At 42.6% G+C, this 25559-nt stretch overlaps 1 protein-coding gene across 4 annotated transcripts; it reads right to left on the reverse strand.

Annotated features, from left to right (window-relative positions):
* Positions 1-25559, reverse strand: APOL6 (apolipoprotein L6). Of its 4 annotated transcripts, XM_050806428.1 has the most exons (7): positions 20140-20226; positions 19733-19905; positions 16475-16571; positions 13533-14367; positions 9488-9527; positions 1008-1597; positions 1-657 (listed from the first exon to the last, which is right to left on the reverse strand). In XM_050806428.1, exons 2-5 carry the CDS (start codon positions 19791-19793, stop codon positions 9501-9503), a joined length of 1020 nt encoding a protein of 339 aa, XP_050662385.1. In that variant the 5' UTR covers positions 19794-19905; positions 20140-20226; the 3' UTR covers positions 1-657; positions 1008-1597; positions 9488-9500. The 4 variants fall into 4 exon arrangements, with proteins under 4 accessions (XP_050662385.1, XP_050662384.1, XP_050662383.1 ...); XM_050806427.1 differs by lacking the exons at positions 1-657; positions 1008-1597; positions 9488-9527; positions 19733-19905 and adding an exon at positions 25326-25559 and having other exon boundaries at positions 11685-14367; positions 20140-20224; XM_050806426.1 differs by lacking the exons at positions 1-657; positions 1008-1597; positions 9488-9527; positions 19733-19905 and adding an exon at positions 25326-25555 and having other exon boundaries at positions 11685-14367; positions 20140-20228.

Here is a 25559-nt window from a genome sequence, read left to right on the forward strand (position 1 = left end):
AATACAAAAAAAAAAATTAACCAAGTGTGGTGGTGGGTACCTGTGGACCCAGCTACTCAGGAGGCTGAGGCGGGAGAATTGCTTGAACCCAGGAGGCAGAGGTTTCAGTGAGCTGAGATCATGCCATTGCACTCCAGCCCATCCCAGGCAACAGTGTGAGACTCTGTCTCAGAGAAAAAAAAAAGAAGTCCTGGAGACCAAAGCTTTATCTTGCAGATGAAGTCTCCAGATAGCAGACGTAAGTTCTGTATTGATGTGAAATGCTGATTGGCTTTTCCTGAATTCCAAAAGAGAGGAGGGCATACTGAGGCATGTCCGAACTCCCGCTTCCCATCATGGCCTGAACTATTCTTTCAGGTTAAATGTAGAGGGCTCTGACCTGGAAGAAGAAGTCCATTCAGATGGTTGTTGGGGTGGGGGGCTTTGAATTTTATTTTGGTTTACAAAGGTCTCTCTCTGACCTTCTGCCACTGCCTCCTTCCCTTCCAAAGCAAAGAGAGGGGCTTTCTTTGAAATTCTCTTGTTTGATTAAGGGAAATTCTGTCCAGAAGGAATGCAATCGCTTTGGACCCCCCTCCCTGGAATCTACATCAACTAGAGAAGATTAACTCACATTGCAGGAGAGGAGAACAATGAAAAGCCACTCAAGACATCAACCTAGGCCGGGCGCGGTGGCTCAAGCCTGTAATCCCAGCACTTTGGGAGGCCGAGACGGGCGGATCACGAGGTCAGGAGATCGAAACCATCCTGGCTAACACGGTGAAACCCCGTCTCTATTAAGAAATACAAAAAACTAGCCGGGCGAGGTGGCGGGCGCCTGTAGTCCCAGCTACTCGGGAGGCTGAGGCCGGAGAATGGCGTGAACCCGGGAGGCGGAGCTTGCAGTGAGCTGAGATCCGGCCACTGCACTCCAGCCTGGGCGACAGAGCGAGACTCCGTCTCAAAAAAAAAAAAAAAAAAAAAAAAAAAAAAAAAAAAAAAAAAAAAAAAAAAAAAAAGACATCAACCTAGACAGACTTTTTGCCTATTTTTTCAACTACAGTAAGAACAGCAAAACAAAAAGTTACAGATCTGTAGGCAAATGAGAAAATTGGAAATTAGAAAGAAAACTCAGTGGGTTGCAGAAACATATGTTATAATGCATATTTTGTAATACAGCCTTGAGAAATGGTCCCCAGCAGGTAGTCTAATGACAATATTCTAATGACATAAAGCAAGTATTTCAACCCCCAAAGCAAGAAAAACACAGGAAGGAAATTCTATGCCAAAATACCAACAGTTGTCACTCTTAATTGTGCATTATTTCTTCCTATGTTTTAGTTTCCTGAATTAAAAAAACAAAACAAAACAAAACAAAAAAACTTGTCTATGCACTACTTTCAAAATAGCAGCTAAAGCATAGAAAATTAAAAAAATTGTTAAGATAGGTGAGCTGGGCAGCTAGGAGAACTCCTACAGGTTCTGAAGTCCTGAAGAAGCTTCAAGGATTTGAGTCTTGGGGGCAGGCAGAGGGGCTCTCTCCTTCCCGCTGGAATGTGGTTGAGCAGGTTCCAGTGACACCCTTTTTTGTGCAGACCCAGGATCCCAGCCAGGATTACTGCCAGGGTCGGGGAGGAAGAGAACACAGAGAGGCAACAAGAGGGTGAGTTGATATGGAAAAGAGAACACAAAATACATTTCTCCCAGGAATCCTCCCGTCTTATCTTTGGCTCTTACTATAGAAGCTGGCATAAAACAATACAGGTCTACTGAGGACTGACTGTGCATGCAGGCGAGTGAACGTGTTACTGGAAACAGGTCCCCATCCAGACCCCAAGAGAGGTTCTTGGATCTTGCACAAGAAAGGACTCAGGGCAAGTATGCAGAGTAAAGTGAAAGCAAGTTTATTAGGAAAGTAAAGGAATAAAAGAATGGACCAGGTGCAGTGGCTCATGCCTGTAATTCCAGCACTTTGGGAGGCTGAGGTAGGTGGATCATGAGGTCAGGAGTTTGAGACCAGCCTGGCCAACATGGTGAGACCCCATCTCTACTAAAAATACAAAAATCAGCTGGGTGTGGTGGCACGTGCCTATAATCCCAGCTACTAGGGAGGGTGAGGCAGGAGAATCACTTAAACCTGGGAGGCAGAGGTTGCAGTGAACCAAGATGGTGCCACTGCACTCCAGCCTGGGCGACAGAGCAAGACTCCATCTCAGAAAAAAAAAAAGAATAGCTACTCCATAGACAGAGCAGCCCCAAGAGCTACTGGTGGTTGCCCATTTTTATGGTTATTTCTTAATTATATGCTAAACAAGGGGTGGATTATTCAAGCCTCCCCTTTTTAGACCATAGAGGGTAACTTGCTGATGTTCCCATGGCATCTGTAAACTGTCATGGCTCTGATGAGAGTGGAGCAGTGAGGATGAAGAGATGTCATTCTCATCGCCATCTTGGTTTTGGTGGGTTTTAGCTGGTTTCTTTATTGCAACCTATTTTATCCTCAAGGTATTATGACCTGCATCTTGTACCAACCTCCTGTCTCATCCTGTGACTTAGAATGCCTAACTCTCTGGGAATGTAGCCCAGGAGGTCTCAGCCTTATTTTACCCAGACTCTGTTCCAGATGGAGTTGCTCTGGTTTAAACACCTCTGACATTTCTTCCCTCCCTTTTATAAGAGAACCCTTAATCATAAGGGTTGCAGAGCGACCAAGATTCATCTTCTGTAACTTCTTCAGACTGAATAGGGTGATGATATTCCTGCCTAACTATGAGAGTCTCTTGTGTTTAGGGTATAGAGGAGCTCAGTCAGAAAGTATCAGTATAGTAATGGCCATTCATAACTCCAAGTTTTGACAAGAGGTGATACCTGGAAGATTAATAAGTGTTTAAGAAATCGTTGAGCAAGCATATCCTTATTCCTACACAGAAAGAGTACAATAGCAATATATTCCACAACAGTAAAGCAAAATAAGTAAAATTATTCCAAGTAAACTAAATTAGAAGGCTTTCCAAGAACTGGGCAACTGTTGGAGCCAAGCTGATGTGGGATCGATAGTTGAGTCCAATGTGCTCAGAATTAGAATATTGATTCACATTTTTACATTACCCATCTGTCTTGTTTCTTTTAAGCTGCAGTCAGGAATGGTTGGTTTACAGGAATAAGCAGGGTTAGCCTAAATTGCAGAAACAAACTTAAAAACAACTGATGAGACTAGAATTTAATAACAAGTGTACCACAGTTTTTGAAACATAATATTTCTCTCTCCAGTTTCCCATTTTTACGAAAGACAAATTATGGCAACACCAATTTACCTTTTCATACTTGACCTAATTATTTGTCTAAAGTGCTTCAAGAATAATTATTTTTTACATAAGCTCTTTGTAAATTGGCTTTGATGGGACTCTGTTCCATAGAAAGAATTTTAGATAGGACTTTTATTAGAGCCGAGCCTTGCCATGGGTTTGTATCCTCAAATACCTATGAATTGAGTAAATTCCTCTCCTCCTGAGGTTCCAAGATAACTTGGGGCCCCTGGGCCTGATAGAAAGTGACATTCTTTACTTACCACCAATCAGAAACCCTATACAGGGACTGTGGAGGCAAGATATGAGGCCAGTTTTCCCAAGGGACTTTTATTGGCTTTACAGTTAAGTTTGATTCCTTAAAGGAAAGCACAATATTCCAGTCAAGGCCTTGGTAAAATAATCAGTTTTTCCAATTGTGCCCTGTTACAAAAGAAAACAGATTCTAATTGCACTTATGCAAATAACTATACTGCCATAAGTTAAGAATACTTGCAACTAGTTTTCAAATTCTGGAGAAATCATGTAGAGAGAAACAAATATGCTCCAAATTTTGTTCACAGAAGTACACTTTACTCAATTGTTAAAAGCTGTAAATAGCTCAAAAGAAAAGTTTCCTTGTCTCTGAAAAACAAAAAAAAGGATCAGCAACATTTTAAGCAAAGTAAAAAAACAAAAGATTACTTTAGACTTCTATTAGTTTACTCCATGCAGTTAACTTCTGTTCTGTTTGATAGCTATGAACATTTCAGCTCTCCATGAGAGTTCTGAAAGTTTTTTCTCTATTCTGATGTCACATTTCCAAAGTTATCAGAATCCTACACTCAAGAACACCTGTTAGAGTTTTATAGTTGATTATAAATCACCTTTTAAAGAGGGTTAAAACAAGACAACAATTGTTTGTGGGTGATGAAACATCTTAGGACAACCACAGTCAAAAACATGATAGACAAAGAAATTTGGTTACCTCTGTGGCATACAATTATTTTATATAACAATTAAAATTATTAATAACATACTCTAAGTCATATCATAATTATAGGAGTTTTTCTTAAAAATAATTTTGGAAGGCCGGGCGCGGTGGCTCAAGCCTGTAATCCCAGCACTTTGGGAGGCCGAGGCGGGTGGATCACAAGATCAGGAGATTGAGACCATGGTGAAACCCCATCTCTACTAAAAATACAAAAAATTAGCCAGGCGCGGTGGCAGGCACCTGTAGTCCCAGCTACTCAGGAGGCTGAGGCAGGAGAATGGCGTGAACCCGGGAGGCGGAGCTTGCAGTGAACCCGGGAGGCGGAGCTTGCAGTGAGCCGAGATCGCGCCACTGCACTCCAGCCTGGGCGACAGCACGAGACTCCGTCTCAAAAAAAAAAACAAAAAACAAATTTGGAATACATACCAGTAACATTTATACAAATATAGCCCAAAGAAAACCAAACACCATTTCATATTTGATGATGCTTCCTGTATGACTTTTATACTAAATAAGCCAAATGTCACTGTTGCATTAGTGCATTATTGATGTCAAACCCAGTTCTTAATAAAACCTTATAGACATATCTACCCAATTTTAATGTTTGACCATAAGGTAAGATTCTCATAAACTTTTTATAACCCTTTACAAATGTTTGTTAAAGAGTAGGTCATAAGCAGGGTTTTGCTTTAACAAAAACCTGTTGTGCTTTTATTCCAATGTTTAATTTATGGAAAAACTGAATAATGCCTCTTTAACTTTAGCCAATATATTCACACACAAAATCTCTTACAATTAATTTTTTAAATAAAACTTCCACAACTTTCTTAAAAACCTTCAGCTTTATTCTATCTAACTTAAAACAATCCTCTAACCCTTTAGGGGAAGAAAAGAAAATTCACGGCCGGGTGCGGTGGCTCACGCCTGTAATCCCAGCACTTTGGGAGGCTGAGGCAGGTGGATCATGAGGTCAGGAGATCAAGACCATCCTGGCTAACATTGTGAAACCCCATCTCTACTAAAAAATACAAAAAATTAGCCGAGCGTGGTGGTGGGTGCCTGTGGCCCCAGCTACTCGGGAGGCTGAGGCAGGAGAATGGCGTGAACCTGGGAGGCAGAGCTTGCAGTGAGCTGAGATTGTGTCACTGCACTCCAGCCTGGGCGACAAAGCGAGACTCCGTCTCAAAAAAAAAAAATTTCACTTTGCTAACCTTACAGGTGGAACTGTTTCTTTAGTAGTCTTAATTACATGTTACAATGTTAACTCTTAGCAACTTTTATTTTTGGTGAAAAACCTGGTTAGTAAGTGATATTAATTATGTACCAGGTGTGGAGCCTAGGCCACCAGAGGGTCTGACTATTTCCAACATAGCTAGGGGGCATGGCTAACTCCACATGTCCCAGGCCTTATCTAGAATATAATACTCCAAAATAAATTGAACAATTTTTAAAAGCCAAAGAAGCAGTTTATGACTTTACTACATTTAGTAAACCTAATATCTGACCTGCATAATTTAGACCAAATATTTAAATTTTTGAAAATATTTTTATTTTACTAATAGTCTTTAAAACTGTCTTCGTTTCCCAAAGGTTACTTAAGTTACATGAACTAAATAAAAGGCATTATACTTTTTAATTTTCTGACAAAATATTTGATTTAAGCTCTTATTATTATTAAACAAAATTAATCAAAGCTCTTTCATATATAAATGTCACACACAGAACCTATATAAACACACAGACAGACAGAAGATAAAAGACTCATTCCTTAAGCCAGGAATTGGACTCCGAATCCAGGTCACTATTGTGAAAAAAGAAATCACAGCCACATGGTTATAAGGTCAAGTTCCCAAGGACGTACAGGACAAGGAAAAAACCTCATTCAATTTTTTTCAGGGACCCGCAGAAAAGTTCGTAATTTTCCAGTTTGCTGGGCCATCTGAAAACAGGCTTACAGGTGTCCTAAGCCCACGTTTTATCCTAAGGTACCCCTCTTGGTGACAGAACAATACAGAAAGACCCACAAAACACACCAGATTCACTACAGCTTAAGATTAGCCTCGTGAATCCTTTTATCCAGTAATCAAAACTTTATAGGAGATAAACAGTGATTTTTTTTTTTTTTTTTTTTTTTTTGAGACAGAGTCTCGCTCTGTCGCCCAGGCTGGAGTGCTGTGGCCGGATCTCAGCTCACTGCAAGCTCCGCCTCCCGGGTTCACGCCATTCTCCTGCCTCAGCCTCCCGAGTAGCTGGGACTACAGGCGCCCGCCACCTCGCCCGGCTAGTTTTTTGTATTTTTTAGTGGAGACGGGGTTTCACCGTGTTAGCCCATGTTGGGATGGTCTCGATCTCCTGACCTCGTGATCCGCCCGTCTCTGCCTCCCAAAGTGCTGGGATTATAGGCTTGAACCACCGTGCCCGGCTAAACAGTGATTTTTACCATTCCTTTGCAGTTTGCACAGAGAGAGAGAGGAAAGGGAAGGGAGAAAAGTTTTGCTTATGGCAGGGTGGGGAAGGCAAGGTGCTCGGGGAGGCCAGAGAAAGACCCGCCCACTGCAGCAGACACTGAATCAAATTTACCATATAAGATTCTTTCTTATATAAAATTATTTCTCTTTAAGCTTTTTAACCGGCCGGGCGCGGTGGCTCAAGCCTGTAATCCCAGCACTTTGGGAGGCCGAGACGGGCGGATCACGAGGTCAGGAGATCGAGACCATCCTGGCTAACACGGTGAAACCCCGTCTCTACTACAAAATACAAAAAAACTAGCCGGGCGAGGTGGCGGGCGCCTGTAGTCCCAGCTACTCGGGAGGCTGAGGCAGGAGAATGGTGGGAACCCGGGAGGCGGAGCTTGCAGTGAGCTGAGATCCGGCACTGCACTCCAGCCTGGGCAACAGAGCGAGACTCCGTCTCAAAAAAAAAAAAAAAAAAAAAAAAAAAAAAAAAAGCTTTTTAACCTTGAAAAAATTCTTCATAACTTTATTTACATCATTTTTTATTTTCTGGTTCCTTTTACCTGGTTTTATACATAACCTTTTAATAAGTTCTGAATTAGACAAAACTTGTTCACCTTTTTTGTTTTAAAAAAAAAGACACACTTTTTTTTTTAAGCAAGAGTGTTTTCCTACAAGATATATTTATTGGAAAATACACAAATAATAAATTATCTGTTATTTAATTTAATATGACTTTATATTCTAAATTGCATCCAGTTTGTATTTATCCCATTACATTTACCTATTTCATTTTAATTGTTTACCTAGATTATTTATAAAAATTATGATAGTCATGATTTAAAGTTATGAAACTTCCATTGCAAAATTACAGCTGAGACAGTGAAAAACAATTTGACCTAACTGACTCCACCTTGCTCTTAACCTCCAAGCTCTCCCTTGTTCATTCCTGGGCATAGGCCGAATGAACTTTTGAAGAAATCTAGTCTAAGATTAGCTTTGAAACAAAGACAGTAACAGTCCTTTCCCAAAACAAACCTCCTTCTTGTCTGTGGACTAAACTGCCTCAAGCCACAGGATTAGAAGTTATGGTAATCTTACTAAATTCAAGATGCAGCTATTTTCATTAAACCATATCAATGTCATATTTATTAAAAATTACACAAGCAAAGATCATTACAGTTTTGTAACCCCTATGCCAAATTTTGACACCTTATGGTATTTTGCAGGGATAAGTATAAAATCACTTGATTGATAGAATGCAAACAAAAATGTATGCTGGCAATTCTTAAGACATTTCTAACATCACTTTACCAATAATTTTAAAGCTAGCTTATTTATTAAAGATTTTACTTAAGTTACATAAACTTGAAAAAACATTTGACTACTCTTCTTTTTTAGTATCTGATTTAAGCACTTTTATTTTTCTTTAAGCCAATTGGAGCTGTTTTATATATTTTTAGTACTGAAACATTGTGTACACAACACATACATACATATAAGGACATATTAGGCATGCCAATAGAAGTACATTTTACAGATTTATAATGCCCACCCCCACCCCCCCACCTTTTTTTCCTATCTTAGACTTTCAGATTCTTGATAACCTGTTTTACAGCCCTAGGCAATTGTCAGCTAAATAGCCTTAAATTTGCACATTAAAGAAAACAACCCAGGTGAAAATCATATAGCAAAATTTACATCATAAGGTACAGAGAGAAAAAAGCCTGGTGGTGTTAGAGGAAGATGTTTTTATTTTTCTTTGAGCCAAATTAAACATAAAATTAAACTACATTCTTCCTTAGCACAAGAGTAGCCTCTGTTGCAATAACTATTTTAGTCAAAAAATCCGGTGAAAACAGAATTCAGTCAACTAAGTAGTAAAAGGAAAAAACACTTTTTTTTGCTAAAAAAAAAAGACAAGGTCTTAGGAGAGAAAAACAAACAAGAAACAAAAACATGAAGGCCTTTCAAATACAAACATGCACAAACACACACATCTTGGATGTGAGTGTTTTAAATAAGCAGACCTTCAACCATTGAGCTCCTTGAAAAACTTTTTAAAAAATCTTATTACCAAATCTCAGCTAGGATAAAAGGTTGCTATTTCAAAGGTACAGCTATTGCTCTTTCAGTTTGGTCTGGCTAGCAAAAAGGTGGCCTTGTTATGTAAATAAAGCCCCTATAGTCATTAAAATTTTTTTTTTTTTTTTTTTTTTTTTTTGAGAGGGAGTCTCGCTCTGTCGCCCAGGCTGGAGTGCAGTGGCGTGATCTCGGCTCACTGCAAGCTCCGCCTCCCGGGTTCACGCCATTCTCCCGCCTCAGCCTCCCGAGTAGTTGAAACTACAGGCGCCCGCCACCACGCCCGGCTAGTTTTTTGTATTTTTAGTAGAGACGGGGTTTCGCCATGTTAGCCAGGATAGTCTCGATCTCCTGACCTCGTGATCCACCCGCCTCGGCCTCCCAAAGTGCTGGGATTACAGGCTTGAGCCACCGCGCCCGGCCTAGTCATTAAAATTTAAAAAAAAATTTTTTAAGCTGGCTATTTTCCTACTACGTCAGAGTCCTTGACCCCATAATTCAGGGTTCCCCTTCGGATTTGACTAAGACAGAAACAAACAACAAAACAGTTAAGCAAAACTAACAATGGTCACACAGATTATACAATTTCTGAGTGCTCTAAGTGTACGCAGAAATTAACACCAGCTGGTTGTTAAATACTAACTTTAGTCGTTTAAAAAGAATTTGTAAGACAGAATCCCAAAACAGTTTCTTACCTAGTGATGGGTCTCAGGCTGTAGACTGCCCTGTACCATCCTAGAAGCAGGAAAAAAAAAAACAAAACCGTTTTCCCCATTGCAAGAGAGCTCAAACTCCATTAACACGTCACCTGACTTCCATCATCATGAAAGCAGGAAAACTTGCTTTCCTTGTTGGGAGCAAGTAAAACTCCAACAAAAGAGGTGTTGTACAGCAAAATAAACTTCAGATCTCTACCAAATTTTAAGAGATCAGGGATTTTCTGGAGGGAGTCCTCTCAGACCTCAGCAAATTGTCCTATTGGTTTGAGCCATAAAGTTAGCTCATGCTGGTAACCAAGCACTGACAGATTTGTCAAAGGTCGGGAGCATCTCCACTCAGAATCCATTCATGGTTTCCAAAATGTGAACCCAGAAAATCTGAGACAGGTCTCAGTAAATTTAGAAAGTTGATTTTGCCAAGGTTGAGGACACACCTGTGACACAGCCTCAGGAAGTCCTGAAGACATGGGACCAAGATGGTCGGGGCATAGCTTGGTTTTATACATTTTAGGGAGACATAAGACGTGAATCAATATATGTAAGAAGAGCACTGGTTCAGTGGGGAGGGAGCTTCCGGGTCACAGATAAGTGAGACACAAATGGTTGCTTTCTTTTGAGTTTCTGATTAGCCTTTCCAAAGGAGGCAATCAGATACGTATCTATCTCAGTGAGCAGAGGGATAACTTTGAACAGAGTGGGAGATGGGTTTGCCCTAAGCAGTTTCCCTAAGCTTGAGTTTTCCTTGGTGATTCTGGGGTCCCAAGATATTTTCCTTTCATAGTTGACATCCCCAGTGTGATAGTGTTTAGGGCTCAGAAAAAGATACCCTAAAATAGGGTGCTTTGGCATGCTGAGTTCTTTGGATAAAGGAGACTGAAGGGCCTCAGAAATAAGAGAACGAAGGTCTGTCTTTGACCCACTCCTGCCCACTTCCCTTCCTTTCCAAAGCACAGGGAGGAGCTTTCTTTGAAGTTCTCTTATTTGATTAAGGGAAGTTTCTCCAGAAGGAAGACAATTGTCCTGGACACCCCTTCCTGGAATCTACATCAATCAGAGAAGATTAACTCATATTGCAGGACAGGAGAATAATTAAAAGTTGCTCAAGACACCACAGCGAGATAGACTTTTTGCTTATTCTTTCAACTATAGTTATGTGTTCAATAACAATGTTTCAGTCAACTGCATATACAACCATGGTTTGATAAGATTATAGTGGACTTGAGAAATTCCTATTGCCTAATATGCCGAAGGAAGAAAACGTTTTAAAATGTATTTTGTGTACCCTAAGTGTGCTGTGTTTATAAAGCCTACAGTAGTATACAGTAATGTCCTAGGCCTTCACATTCACTCACCACTCGCTGACTCATCTGGAGCAACTCTCAGCCCCGCAAGCTCCATTTGTGTAAGTGCCCTGTACAGGAGAGCCAATTCTTATCTTTTATGCCATATTTTTACTTTTCTTTTTCTCTGTTTACATATGTTTAGATGCACAAATATTTCCCATTGTGCTGCAATTCCCTATAGTATTCAGTAGTCACATGTTGTACAGGTGTGTAGCCTGCGAGCAATAGGCTCTCCCATATAGCCTAGGTGTGTAGTAGGCTATGCCATCTAAGTTTGGATAAGTACACTCTGTGATAATCACACAACAATGCAGTTGCCTAACGACACATTTCTCAGAATGTATCTGTCATGGGCGTCCATGTGCAGAGACCACCAAACAGACTTTGTGTGAGCAATAAAACTTTTTAATCACCTGGGTGCAGGCAGGCTGAGTCCAAAAAGAGAGTCAGCGAAGGGAGATAAGGGCGGGACCGTTTTATAGGATTTGGGTAGGTAAAGGAAAATTACAGTCAAAGGGGGGTTGTTCTCTAGCGGGCAGGAGTGGGGGTCACAAGGTGCTCAGTGGGGGAGCTTTTTGAGCCAGGATGAACCAGGAAAAGGAATTTCACAAGATAATGTCATCGCTTTAGGCAAGGACCGGTCATTTTCACTTCTTTTGTGGTGGAATGTCATCAGTTAAGGAAGGGTGGGCATTTGCACTTCTTTTGTGATTCTTCAGTTACTTCAGGCCATCTGGGCATATATGCGTGCAAGTTACAGGGGATGCGATGGCTTGGTTTGGGCTCAGAGGCCTGACGGTATCCTTGTCACCAAGAGATACATGACTGTATTCTTCTTTTTTCTTTTTTTTTTTTTGAGATGGAGTTTCATTCTGTCACCTACAGCCTGCGTTCAAGCAATTTTCCTGCCTCAGCCTCCCGAGTAGATGGGATTACAAGTACCCTGCCACTACATCTGGCTAATTTTTGTATTTATAGTAGAGACAAGGTATTGCCATGTTGGCCAGGCTGGTCTCAAAGTCCTGACCTCAGGTGATCTACCTTTCTCAGTGTAATAAGGCAAACTTTGCTCACCATACACTTCCTGCCCCTACCCCCTCCCATGGCCTGTGTCTCTACCTCCCCATCAGAGGCCCCACTTCCTGTAGCTTGGGGTGCTATTTAAGCTTCCGCCATCTGGCCCACATTAAAAAATGTATATGCCTTTTCTCCTGTTAACCTGTCTATTGTCAGCTTGTTTTATAGATTCAAATTCTTAAACCTTCAAGGTCTAGAAAGGAAGTTCCTTCTGCCCCTCCAATAGTATAAAGAAGTGGAGCCTTTTGGTAGGTGATAGAGTCATGAGGGCCCTGCCTTTAGGCATGGAATTAGTGCCTTTATAAAAGAGACCCAGGGGGGCTTGTTTGCCCCTTCTGCCATATGAGGACACAGCAAGACGGTGCCATCTGTGAAGCAGAGTGAACCTTCACCAGATATGGAATCTGCTGGTGCCTTGATTTTGGACTTCCTAGCCTCCAGAACTGTGGATTTCTGGATATATCTCTGTTGTTTGTAAATTACCCCGTCTAAGGTATTTTGTTAAAGCAGCACAAACAGACTAAGACACTTGGTGAGTGACATAACCTCCTTGGCTTAGTCATCTTCAGTTACTATAACAAAATAGTAACAAACTACTATAGATTGAGTTGCTTACACCACAGAAATTTATTGTTTCACAGTTCCAGAGGCTAGAAGTCCCAGACTGAGCTGCTGATTCATTCAGTTCCTGGTGAGGGCTCTCTTCTTCTGCCTTGCAGGTGGCTGCCTTCTTGCTGTGTCTACAAATAGCCTTCCTTCAGTGCAGGTGTGCAGCAGGGGTGGGGAGGTCCTCTTGTATTTCCTCCTCCTCTTATAAGGAGGTCAATTCCATTGGGCAAGAACCTTACCCTATGGCCTCATTCAACCCTAATTACCTCCCAAAGGGTCCATCTCTAAATACAGCCACATTTTGGTTTAGGACTTCAAACATATGAATTTGGAGGAGGAGACAATTTAGTTCTTAACTCTCCCTATGGCTCAGTGACTCTTTGTTAAAACTGGGAAGACCCGGCTGGGCATAGTGGCTCAAACCTATAACCCCAGCACTTTGGGAGGCCAAGGTGCCTGGATCACTTGAGGTCAGGAATTCGAGACCAGCCTGGCCAAAATGGTGAAACCCTGTCTCTACTAAAAATACCCAAATCAGCTGAGCGTGATGGTGTATGCCTGGAATCCCAGCTACTTGGAAGGCTGAGGCAGGAGAATTGCTTGCACTCAGGAGGCAGAGGTTGCAGTGAGCCGAGATCATGCCACTGCACTCCAGCCTGGGCAACAGAGACCCTGTCTCAAAACAAACAAACAAACAGGGGAGACCCTTTTCCCAGCAATAGGCCTTAAGGAGCATTGAGGGATAAACAGAAGGCATGCCTAGGTCTGTCCAGGACAGGCACCCTCATCTCCAAGATGTACTTGATATTATTTGGACCTCCAAGGCCATTGTATGCCATGTCCTAAGAAACATTCATGTAAACTTTACATACACACAGACACACACACACCCACACCCACACCCACACATGCTCCCTTAACCCCTTCCAGTAAGACTTGGTTTCACAGGTCCCAGTTAAATCCTTCCCTACCCCTCTGGCCCTTGACCTTACTTTCTGTTGCAAGCTCTCGTAGTACTGGGTGAGTTCTGTGAGTTTCCTCTCCCACTCCGAGGCCTGGGATCTCAACTCTTCCGCAAGCTCTGCCCTTGCTCCTTCCTTCAGGTGCTTCCATCCCTTTGAGAGAGCGACGCAGTCAAGGCCAAGGGAGATGACGGACATCACACCTCCCCGCAGGCGAGCATTCTTGGTCATCGCCAGTGTTGTTCCCCCAAAGGCCTTTTGTATCTGCCTGCTGCTCCGGGAGGAGACTTGGCCAGTGGTCAGAAGACGCTTGCTAGCACTGGCCAAGTGTGGGTCAGCTCTGAGTTTCTGAAATGCACGGATGTTTTTCTTGGCATCCTTCAAGACGCTTACACCATTATAGGTAATCTTTATAGCAGCTGTGACATAGTCTGCCCTGTTTGCCTCATCCTCCCTGTCCTCTTGGTCATGGGTGGGCAGTATGTCTTCAGCCTGTGCTTGGAATTTTTTATTTTCGGATTTTTCCAACATACCACTCACAATGCTGGTGACCCCAGCTGCTGCTGCCAAACCTTGACCAGTGGCGGAGAGCAATAGGCTTACTCCTCCTGTTACTGGGGCAAAGGCTAAACCCAGGAGGCTCATCGCGTCAGAGATGACAGCAGTAGAGTTGATCACTATGTTAGCCTTGGTGAATTTCTTGTGAGTTTTGTCAGTATCCTCTGCAAGGGCACGGAGCTTGTCAATGTTCCCTTTTAGATCTTCTTTCAATCTGGGAAATTCTCTCAAAAATATTTTTTCTTTGGGGGACAGATCTCTGTATTGTAGCTCCTCGTCTTCACACAGAGGAACATCTTCCTCATCCCTGAGGAGAAATGAAATAAAGATTTTGCTTCAGCTTCCCAGATGGGAAACTGCTTGTGGCTCTTGGATATTCTTGCCACTCTCAACTTCGAATCCTCCCTGTACCTCCCTACAAAATCCCCTGAAAAGTCCCAGAGCATTGTAGAGTAGTTCAACTTTCGCTGAAAACTACTGGTTCCGTGGAGAAAAGAAACACGTAAGAGGGGCATGTGGAAGGATAAATGTGAGTCACCCCAGCCTTGGTCAAGGAATAGGGAAGGAAGATTAAGTCCTGAGGTATGTTTTCAGCCTTGTTCAGAGAAAGCACAGCACTGCTGCAGAGGAGGGGCAGTGGGGAAATGTTAAAACCCCACTCAAGATAAGGAACTTGGGAACAATGGCGGGAGAGATCTGGGAAAAGTAGGAGAAAGAGAAGACAAGGTAGTGGGCAGGGGATGAGAGTCCCAGATGTGTAGAAGTGAGTAGGAGGGTGGAGGGGGCCATATTGAGTCATACATCCTCCACTCTGATGACCCTGAATCTGGCTACGTGGGGTGTGCCTCTGCTTCTATCAGGAGTTACACATTGAGAGTTGAGATAAATTATTATTCATGTCCTGAATGCTCTCCTTGCTCTTGGTCAGCTTTACTTGACCCTTCAAGCAGATGGGATTGGTCCTTTATGGAAGAAGTTTGAGACAAAGAGACCCAGACCCCTCTTCCTCCAACATTTCACAGGACGAAGTACGAAGGGATCTTTGCCAGGTCAGTTGGCTTTGACCTTCAAGGGAGAGGTGCATCAGGGTGAGAGCAAAGCCTACTGCTTGGGGCATTTTCTCATGTAAGGTGCCATTTGTGCATTTTTTTCAGGGTGAGCCAAGGAGGCCTGGTGATAACAGATGCCCTGGCCCAAAGGAGAACATCAGAGCTGGAGGGGACCCTGGAGAGGATCTGGGCCATCTCCTTTATGATTCAGTGGGGGGCCTCAAGCCCAGAGAGAAAAGAGGACACTCCCAAAGGAACATGCAAGGTAAAGATGGAGCGTTGGGTGGGCTCTGAGTCCTAAACTTCTGCCCTTCCTCTCATCTGTCAGTTGATGTCACGGCCTCCTCATTGAAGTATATGTATGTCCATAAATGTTTTTATCTTTAAATCTCTCTTTCCACACACACATGCACAGAATTCCTCAGTGGGAAAGATTAGAAACTAAATATACCATCGAGCATATGTTTTAAGTATTAATGAATTAATAAATTTAGGCCCAATTATCCATTAATCCACAGATGTAAATCAGTTAACAGAGCAGAAGATCACCAGGGCTTGCAATGGGGAAGGGGTGGGATGAAGGCAAGCGGGGTGGTCCTGATGAAGAACCCTAGACATAAAAGATGCCATAGTTTAGCCCACCCTGATCTTTGTGCTTCCTCAAGGTATGCTAGACAAAAAGAAACAGCAAATAGATACGTAGCTGCAAAGATCAACAATGCCACTGTATATTAACTGTAGAGTTTTGGTTTTAGCATGGCTGATAACTAATAGAAGCTTGACTTCATGTGTTTCTTAATTAAACCAAGCATCTCACAAGTGAACATCTCTGCTCCAGTACATCCTGTATCAGTTGGTGATGTCTACTGGCATTGGATAACATTTCAGTTCAGTTCCATGAGATACTACACATAATTCACCTAATTCACAGAGCAAATATTTGTTACTTGCACACATTGTGCAGGAGGCTGATTTACCAGTAACTGGGCTTAAATTCATTAATTTGTTAACACCAAATGGCTTCCTTCCTTGGTGGTATATGAGCTGAAGAAATGGAGTTCCTGTCTTCAAGAGAGTTACAGAGATGTAACTCTCCAGAGTGGAGCAACTTCTATCTTTGGAGTCTTATTGCCCAACGCCATGTGACTGACTCAATCTTGACTTGCTCTCCAAAATATTTACTTTAGCTCTGTGAAGTATTTTTTTCCCTAGGGGAACGGATTTTCGTATGCATAATAGAGACCAGCAGGAAGATAAGGCCCCACAGGTAATCCTATCAGAGCACATGTATTCCTTATTGTGAGGATGCCTGCAGCATTTCAACAGAACCAGCCCTCTCCCTGGGGACTAGGCCTTTTGGGTTACCTTTCCAAACCAACACCAGCTTCACTTTCTTCCTCTGCCTGGTTGTCCAGCAGCATCTGTGGCACCAAATCTGTGTCCCCAGGAGTCAAATGATTTTCTGGTCAGGAATGTAGAAAAACAACATTACTGCACATATGATGAAACCTTATGAAATTCAGGTGTGGAGGGATTTTGGATTCTGTGGTATCAAAATAACAACCATATAGCATACTAAATATTTGCAAACTATTATTTTAAAATTGTATGTTGAGGTGTAGCTTACACACAATAAATGCATGCGGTGAAATAGTCAGTTCAATACATTGTGACCTCTTTATTGGAGGGTAGCAGTATACACCACCCCAAAATATGCCACTTTGGCATAAGGATTATTTTGAGCCAAAAGCAATTGAGAAGAAGTGGGTACAAGAAAAGTTCTCCACCCTCCCCCTATTTGCCTAAAAGCAAGACATAAATTTACAAAGGTAAAGCTGTCCCTCATCTCCTCACTACCAGAAAGGATAAAGTTCGATCACCAAAGATGACATTGACTTGCCTTCCCATAAAGTGTTCCTCCTGGAGACTTAAAACCCTTTTCCACTGTCTTACTACTTGTCTAAAAATGTACTGTTCATTGTTGGAGGTGTATTGAAACAGGAATTCAAAGCTACTTCTTTGAGAATTATTTAATCCCTGGATCTCTCCCATGTCCATATGAAATAGACATGTTAACACACTTCTGCTTGGTTTTCTCTTGTTAATCTGTCTTGGGTTACAGGAGTCTGTTCCAGCTAAGAACTTATGAGGGTTGAGAAAAAAATTACTTTTCCTCCCATACATAGCCAAGGGCTGGTAACAACCCAAATACATCAATCAATAGAAGAATAAACAAACAAATTATAGTATTTTTATATAGTTAAATACTACATAGCAATAACAACTTTTAAAACTACTGATACCCAAACAACATGGAATAACTTCACAGACATTATTATTGAGTGAAAGAAATCAAACAAATGACTCCATTTATATGAAGTTCAATAATATGCAAATGAATTGGTTGTAGAAGTCAGAATCATGGTTTTCTCTCAGGTGGGGCGATGATTGACTGGGAGGAGGAAGTACAAGGAAATCTCCTGTTCTCCATCTTGACCTGGGTGAGTGATTTCTTAGATGGATATTATAAGAGAGGGAAAAAAAATTTTCCCTCTATTCTTCTAAGTTCTCAACTAGAACCCCTGTAACTCAAGACAGATAAATAAGAGAAAAACAAACAGAAATGTACTCTTAAGTGTATGTAGGAGACACCAGGGAATAAACAATTCTTAGAGGAGTGGCTTAGAACTCCCTGCTTATATAACCACCCTCAACAAAGAATTATACAATTTTAGAGAATTGACAAGGTGAAGAAAAAGACTTCGCATCTTGAGGGCCACCAAACTGTGGGTAGACAAATAAAAACGAAATGAAGAATAGAAAGAGACTAGTCAATAAAGTTTGTTACGCAGCTTCCTCTGGTACCATCTCCAGGCCCATAAAGGTCTAAAGTTCTCAGTGGTTAACCTTTATTATCCTTGATAGAAAGACCTTTGTAAATTTAGATCTTGCTTTTAGGCAAATAGAGAGAGGACAGAGAGCCTTCCTGCATCTGCTTCTTCTTAATTGCCTTCACCTCAAGAATCCCTATGCCAAAGGGGCGTATCTCGGAGTAGCGTATTCTGTTCTCTCACAAATATTATGACCACATGGACAGTAATGATTAAAGGATCATTTTCACCGAACAAAGCAGTAATTTACAAGGCCCCTTTGTACAAATTGTATTCCCAAAAACATAATATGTTATGATATTGTGGTTTATAAGTATAATTATATATAGATATATAATTACATATACGTGTGTGTGTGTGTGTGTGTGTGTGTGTGTGTGTATGGTTCTCATCCCCATTTCTGGCACAGGGCTCCTAAAACCCTTGAAATTTCCTGGTGATGAAAACAATAAAGGTGAAAAGAGCATCTTTTCTTAACCATAACCGGGCCCTTTTAGCCACACCTGAGTTGATGTTAATGAGGTGACTTTAGAAAGCCTCCAAGGATGGGGGCGCTGGTCGTCTGGGGAAACAACCATGTGATTTGAGGGTTGGAATATTCAGCCCTTGAGTTCCAGGAGAGGAGAGAGACTGGAGATTGAGTTAACCACCAATGGTCCATAGTTTCTTTAATCAATCATGCCTGTGTAAGGAAGCCTCCATAAAAGCCCAAAAGGACAGGGTTCAAAGAGCTTCTGGGTTGGTGAACACATGGAGATACCTGGAGGGTGGTGTGCCCAGAGAGGGCATGGGAACTCCATGTCTCTTCCCCCATATCTTGCCCTGTGCATCAATTCCATCTGGCCATTCTTGAGTTGGATCCTTTATAAAAAACTGGTCATTGTAAATAAATGTTTCCCTGAGTTTTGCAAGCCATTGAAACTGAGGAAGGGGGTGTGGAAATCTTCCATGTGTCACCACATTGGACAAAAGTTGTGGGTAACCTGAGGACCCACCACTTACAACTGGTGTCTGAAGTAGGGGCAGTCTTATGGGACTGAGCCCTTAACCTGTGGGATCTAATGGTATCTCCAAGGAGATAGTGTCTGAATTGAGTTAAACTGTAGGATGCCAAGTTTGTTCTCATCAAGAAGTGGAGAATTGCTTGGTGTAGGGGGAAAAACTCACACATTTTGGTGACCAGAAGAAGTAAATTGGTGTGAGTATTGAGGGTAGTAGTAGAGTTCAGCCTCCTTCCTTCGCCTCTCTCGCACACACCCTCTTGCCCTTCTGCCTTCTGCCTTCTGCCATGGGATAACACAGCAAGAAGGTCCTTGCCAGATGCTAGCACCCTGATATTGAACTTCCCAGCCTCCAGAACTGTGAGAAATAAATTTCTTTTCTTCATAAATTCCCCAGTTTGTGGTATTCTGTTATAGCAGCACAAAACAGACTAAGACAGAATAAAAGAGTCCCCCAGTCCTTCTATCTACAAGGTAAAAGTTTTAGGAGCTCTATGTTGGTAGGGGTGATGGCAGCAGTTAGATTTGCAGAAATCCACAGGTTTCACCAGTGCATGTGGGAGGTGAGAGAGTAGAGTCAAGGATAACATCATATTTTTGGGCCTTGAACAACTGTTACAATGAAGATCCCATTTACTGAGATGGGAAGGGGTGAAGGTTTTTTTGGTAGGATATGTGTTTGTCGTGGGGTGTGATAGAGTTCAGTGTGGGATGGGTTAAGTTTGAGAAACCTGTTAGACAGCCAAGTGATGTTGACTCTGTTTCTGGCTGGAGATCAAATTTGGGAGCCATCAGTGCAGAAAGTAGTTGAAATCATGACTTGGGTGAGAACCCCAGGATAAGAGTAACAGTAGAGACAAAGTACAGTCAAAGAACTGGGTCCTGAGCACGCCAACAGTGGGACCTGAGGAAAGAGAGGAGGAAGAACAAGAGATGGAACACAGGAGCAGCTAGTGAAGCACACAGAGAACTCACAGAGAATGGCATTTTGGAATCCAGGGTGAAACATTTGAATATGATTGACAGCCTTTGTGTCTCCCTGTATTTTTCAACATTCTGAATCTTGCTTTCCATCTTTATCTTACGAAGATTCTGCTTTACCTGCCAGTGACAATAGCTGGAATGGAAGAAAACATACCTTGGCAGGCTGGAGATAGCGTGTTTCTGATCCTCCTCATATTCAGAATGACAGGTGTTCTGGCTGAGAAGAGACGCTGCACTACCTTTCTAGAGGAGAAAGAAGGCCTTCTCATTAGTATGGATCCAAAGCCCCTTTCTATCACTTACCTGTTCTGGGGTTTCAAGACATTCAAGATACCACTGTACATTTCCCTTCTCAGAAAAGAGAAATAGTTTGAGATAATAAGATATAACTTATAGATAAGTAAAATAGCTAGTAAAATGCCTAGCTCAATAAATGTTCAGGAGCAACTAGTTTCTGCATTTTTCATAATTATAAATAGGATAAAAATAGTGTCTTACCTCGGATTGGCTTAGAAAGCAACCCCCAACTACTTTGTATGTTTCTTACAGGAGATACAACTGAAACAGTGACTCGAAAAAAGTTGGAACTAAAAAGTTGGGCAAAATCACAAAGGCAAAGGAAATGTCTGTGGCTGTAAGAGGAATCCTTGGGATGGAATTGTTCTGTGTCTTGATTAGTGGTAGTCACATACATCCACATGTGAGAAAATTGCAGTAAATTAAACTTGGGAAACTCAGTAATGGGTCTATGGGATCTCTCTGTATTATTTATTATAACTGCATGTAAATCTATAATTATTTCAAAATAGAAACTTTTTTTAAAGTGGCAGGCAAGTACAAAAAAAAAGTATTGTAACATTATTAATAGTAAAAAACAAAAAACAAACAAAAAAACACCTAAATTTCCACTTAAAGTGGACTGATTAAAAAAACTATGGCCTATCAAACAATGATATCCTATGCAGACATTAAACCAAAGGAGGCAAATTCATGTGAACAGATGTGGAAGGATCTCCTATATGCATTGGTAAATTAAAAGGCAGGGTTCATTTGTATACATAAAAGTTAAATGTGACTATATAGACAAGCATCTTTGCCAGATGCAGTGGTTTATGCTTTTTTTTTTTTTTTTTTTTTTTGAGACAGAGTCCTGTGCTATCACCCAGGCTAGAGTGCAGTGGCACTATCTCAGCTCACTATAACCTCCACCTCCCGAGTTCAAGCGATTCTCCTGCCCTCAGCCTCCTGAGAAGGTGGGATTATAGGCATCTGCCACCACACACGGCTATTTTTGTATTTTTAGTAGAGACAGGGTTTCACCATGTTGGCCAGGCTGGTTTCCAACTCCTGACCTCAAGTGATCTGCTCACCTTGGCCTCCCAAAGTGCTGGGATTACAGGCATGAGCCACCAAGCCTGGCCAGTTTATGCCTTTAATCCCAGTACTTTGAGAGGCTGAAGTGGGAGGAAAGTAGCCAGGCATGGTGGTTTGCATCTGTAATCCCAGCTACTCAGAAGACTGAGGCAGGAGGATCACTTGAGCCCAGAAGTCGGAGACCAGCCTTGGTAAAACAGTGAGACCTTGTCTCCGAAAAAAAAGAAAAAGAAAAAGAAAAAAAAATTTAATAGCAGTAATCAGTGATGAGATTAAGGGTCAGGAACCAGTGGAAGCTTGCTTTTCTCTAGGTCCCTTCATACTTTTTGTATCAATATTTTTTGCCACGTGGCTGTCTGTGATACGTTAAGCAATTTAAAAAAAAACAGTTTTCCTGTGAGGCAGGTTGAATAGTGTGCCCCTTCCCCTGCCAAATTCATGTCTACTTGGAACCTTAGAATGTGACCTTATCTGGAAATAGGGTCTTTGTAGTTAAAATTAGTGAAGGATCTCCGGGTGAAATTATCCTGGATTTAGGGTGGCCCCGAAATCCACCACTGGTGTCATTATAAGAAGAGGTGACAGAGAGAGACACAGAAAAGAAGGCCGCGCGCAGACAGAGGCAGAGATTAGAGTCGTGCTGTCAGAAGCCACCGAGGCTGCAAAAGGCACAGAGGGTCTCCTGGGAGCCTGCAGCAGAAGTGTGCCCTACCGGCACTGTGATTTTTTACTTCCAGCCTCCAGAACCATGAGACACTAAATGTCTGTTGTTTGAGGCCACCCAGTTTGTGGTGCTTTCTGACAGCAGCCCTAGGGAAGCCAATATATTCCTTTGGATCTCTTCCCTACATTTGGTACTTGGTCCAGCACTTACGGCAGAAATGCCATTTCCTAGATATGGCTTCTTGCTCAGCTCATCCTCCCTTCTCTCATCCTCTTCCCTTCCACTTGTAAAAAGTTAGAAAAAAAAAAATCCTCCCTCACATACTCTGAAGGGACACAAATTCTTTATTTTTTTTTAATTTTTAATTAATTAATTTTTTTTTTGAGACGGAATTTTGCTCTCGTTGCCCAGGCTGGCGTACAATGGCGTGATCTTGGCTCATTGCAACCTCTACCTCCCAGATTCAAGCGATTCTCCTGCCTCAGCCTCCCAAGTAGCTGGGATTACAGGCATGTGGTAACACGCCTGGCTAATTTTTGTATTTTTAGTAGAGATGGGTTTCACCATGTTGGCCAGGCTGGTCTTGAACTCCTGACCTCAGGTGATCCACCTGCCTCAGCCTCCCAAAGTGCTGGGATTACAGGCGTGAACCACCGTGCCTAGCCTGGGACACAAATTCTTATAGCCATTCATTTTCTAATTGTTTAAATGAATACAAGTTTACGGTTGAAAATTTAGAAATAAATTATAAAATCCACCTGTACACTCACCACATGGAAATAAAAACTAGTGACATTTTATTTTACAAACCAAAAATTTAAATGAATGCTGTTCAGGTAGTTTGTGTGAATTCTTGTCACTTAACATTGTATCGTTGGGGCTGGGCGCGGTGGCTCAAGCCTGTAATCCCAGCACTTTGGGAGGCCGAAACGGGTGGATCACGAGGTCAGGAGATCAAGACCATCCTGGCTAACACAGTGAAACCCCGTCTGTACTAAAAAATACAAAAAACTAGCTGGGCGAGGTGGTGGGCGCCTGTAGTCCCAGCTACTCGGAAGGCTGAGGCAGGAGAATGGCATGAACCCTGGAGGTGGAGCTTGCGTGAGCTGAGATCCGGCCACTGCACTGCAGCCTGGGCCACACAGCAAGACTCCGTCTCAAAAAAAAAAAACAAAAAAAAACATTGTATGGTAGTAGTTCCCCAGGTGATATATAGAAACCGTGTCGCATTTCATTATACCAATGTATCACTACACATTCAGTAACTTTCTCACTGTTGAAACTTTGGGTTGTTTTCAGTTATTTTTAAATTTTGTATTTATAATTTTTGGTTAAAATCCTTATATAGATGTGTGTCTACATGTTTGGTTATTTCTTTGGGGCAGTCTATGAAAAAGAATTAATGTGTCAAAGATAAAAACGTTCTCCCCTCCCTGGTATGTGAAGCTTGGTTTGATTTGAGGGGCTTGGCACCTTTAAGGACTTACTTTCGCCAGACATACATCTACCTGCTTTACAGTGACCCTGTGAAATCGATGCCAAGATTATGCCCATTTTACAGATGTGCAAACTGAGACATAGGGAGGTCAGTGTTACACAGTAAGCAGGAGAGCCTGTACGATTCCAGCCACGCTGAGTCTGGAGTGGTTGGTCCCAATCAGGGCACATTTGCTCCCCAGGGACATTGCTAATATCTGGAGACATTTTTGATGGTCTCAACTGGAGAGGGTATGTAGTGGGCAGACGCCAGGGATGCTGCCAAGCACCCTACAATGCACAGGACGGCCCCCACAACCAGGGATCACCTGGTTAAACATGACAAGGGTGCCGGGGGTGAGAGACCCTGGTCTGGAACCCCATTTTTCACCAGAGTCCCCCAGTACCTCTCCCATTTTTTTTTTTTTACATTAGTCCTATGGGATGCAGGGCAAAGGTAACAGCAGGAAACTCGTCTGAGCAGATCCCATTCCCTCCCCTCTGACCTGCTCTCGGTGGTTGTGAGATGAGAGTTTTATTGGGAGAGGATTTGAAACATTATTTTCATTTTAAAGCTTATAGGATATTTATGACAGTCTTTCCTTACCTGCCTTCCCCCACAAAACCAACTTCTTCAGATACACAATCTAAGTAAGAAAAGTCTGCTTACTTTGAAAACACAGCTTCAAGATAATCTCCCAATTTTTTTTTTTTTTTTTTTGAGACAGGGTCTCACTCTGCTGCCCAGGCTGGAGTGCAGTGGTGTGATCACTGCTCACTGCATTCTTGATTTTCTGGGTTCAAGTAATCCTTCCACCTCAGCACCCCCCATCCACCCAGTAGCTGGGACTACAGGCGTGCACCATCACGCCCAGCTAATTTTTGATTTTTTTAGAGACAGGATCTCACTATGTTGCCCACGCTGGTCTCAAACTCTTGGGCTCAAACAAGACACTTGCCTTAGCCTCCCAAAGTGCTGAGATTACAGGCATGAGCCACTGCGCCTGGCCTAGTCACCCTAATATTTATCACAAACTCCTTCACCCTCTTCCCAAACAACTTCACATAAACCTACAATCTAGAAAACTCTGTAGGTTGGCTTTGCAGTTTCCAGACAACTCACCCAGCACCCTTTTTCTTGTGAAATGACACCCCTAAACCACTCCTATACTGAATTTCTAGAGAAACCCCTGTGGCTGATGTAATCACCTGCTTTCTGTTTTTTTTTTTTTTTTGCTCTGTCGTCCAGGCTAGAGTGCAGTGGCGCGATCTCGGCTCACTGCAAGCTCCGCCATTCTCCTGCCTCAGCCTCCGGAGTAGCTGGGACTACAGGCGCCTGCCACCATGCCTGGCTAATTTTTTGTATTTTTAGTAGAGACAGGATTTCACCGTGTTAGTCAGGATGGTCTCGATCTCCTGACCTCGTGATCCGCCCGTCTCGGCCTCCCAAAGTGCTGGGATTACAGGCGTGAGCCACCGCGCCCGGCCGAAATCACCTGCTTTCTAAGTACCAGATCACCTCTGCTTAAGCCCTTGGATCCCCAGCAGTGGAGGGGCAAATGCAGCTTGGCTAGTCACATCACATGCTTTATCACATTTTGATTTAACCCTCAAATGGCTGTAAGGGACAGAAACCTACCGGGTTTAACATAGGAGAAATTGATCCTCAGACTCTCCCCACGCTCTGGCTGGCATTTGAACCCCGCTGCTTGGACAGCAGCTCTTTTTCCTGAGTCAGGTGCCTAAAGCTAACCCCTTGGGGGCTTTGTCCTTCAGGGACTAGAGCAGCAGCCCCCTTCTCCCCCAACTTCTGCCTGCCATCTCACCTTCTCTCCACGGAGCTCTCCTTTGTGGCCTCAGATCCCGAGGGAGAGGAAGATCCTGAACCTCTGTCCTTGACTCTCCGAGGCCCCCTGGTCCTGCAGGAGGCTGTGAGCGTCTGGGCTGGAGAAAGACACTAGGGTGGCTTTTGAGCAGGAATTGATTGCAAAACTGGTTTCTGTTAAGTGCTGCAGGAGAAAAAAAAGCAAAACTCTCAGGCTCTTCCAGGAAATCATGGG

Source organism: Macaca thibetana, chromosome 10, assembly GCF_024542745.1.
Source record: "Macaca thibetana thibetana isolate TM-01 chromosome 10, ASM2454274v1, whole genome shotgun sequence".
Lineage (NCBI taxonomy): Eukaryota > Metazoa > Chordata > Mammalia > Primates > Cercopithecidae > Macaca > Macaca thibetana.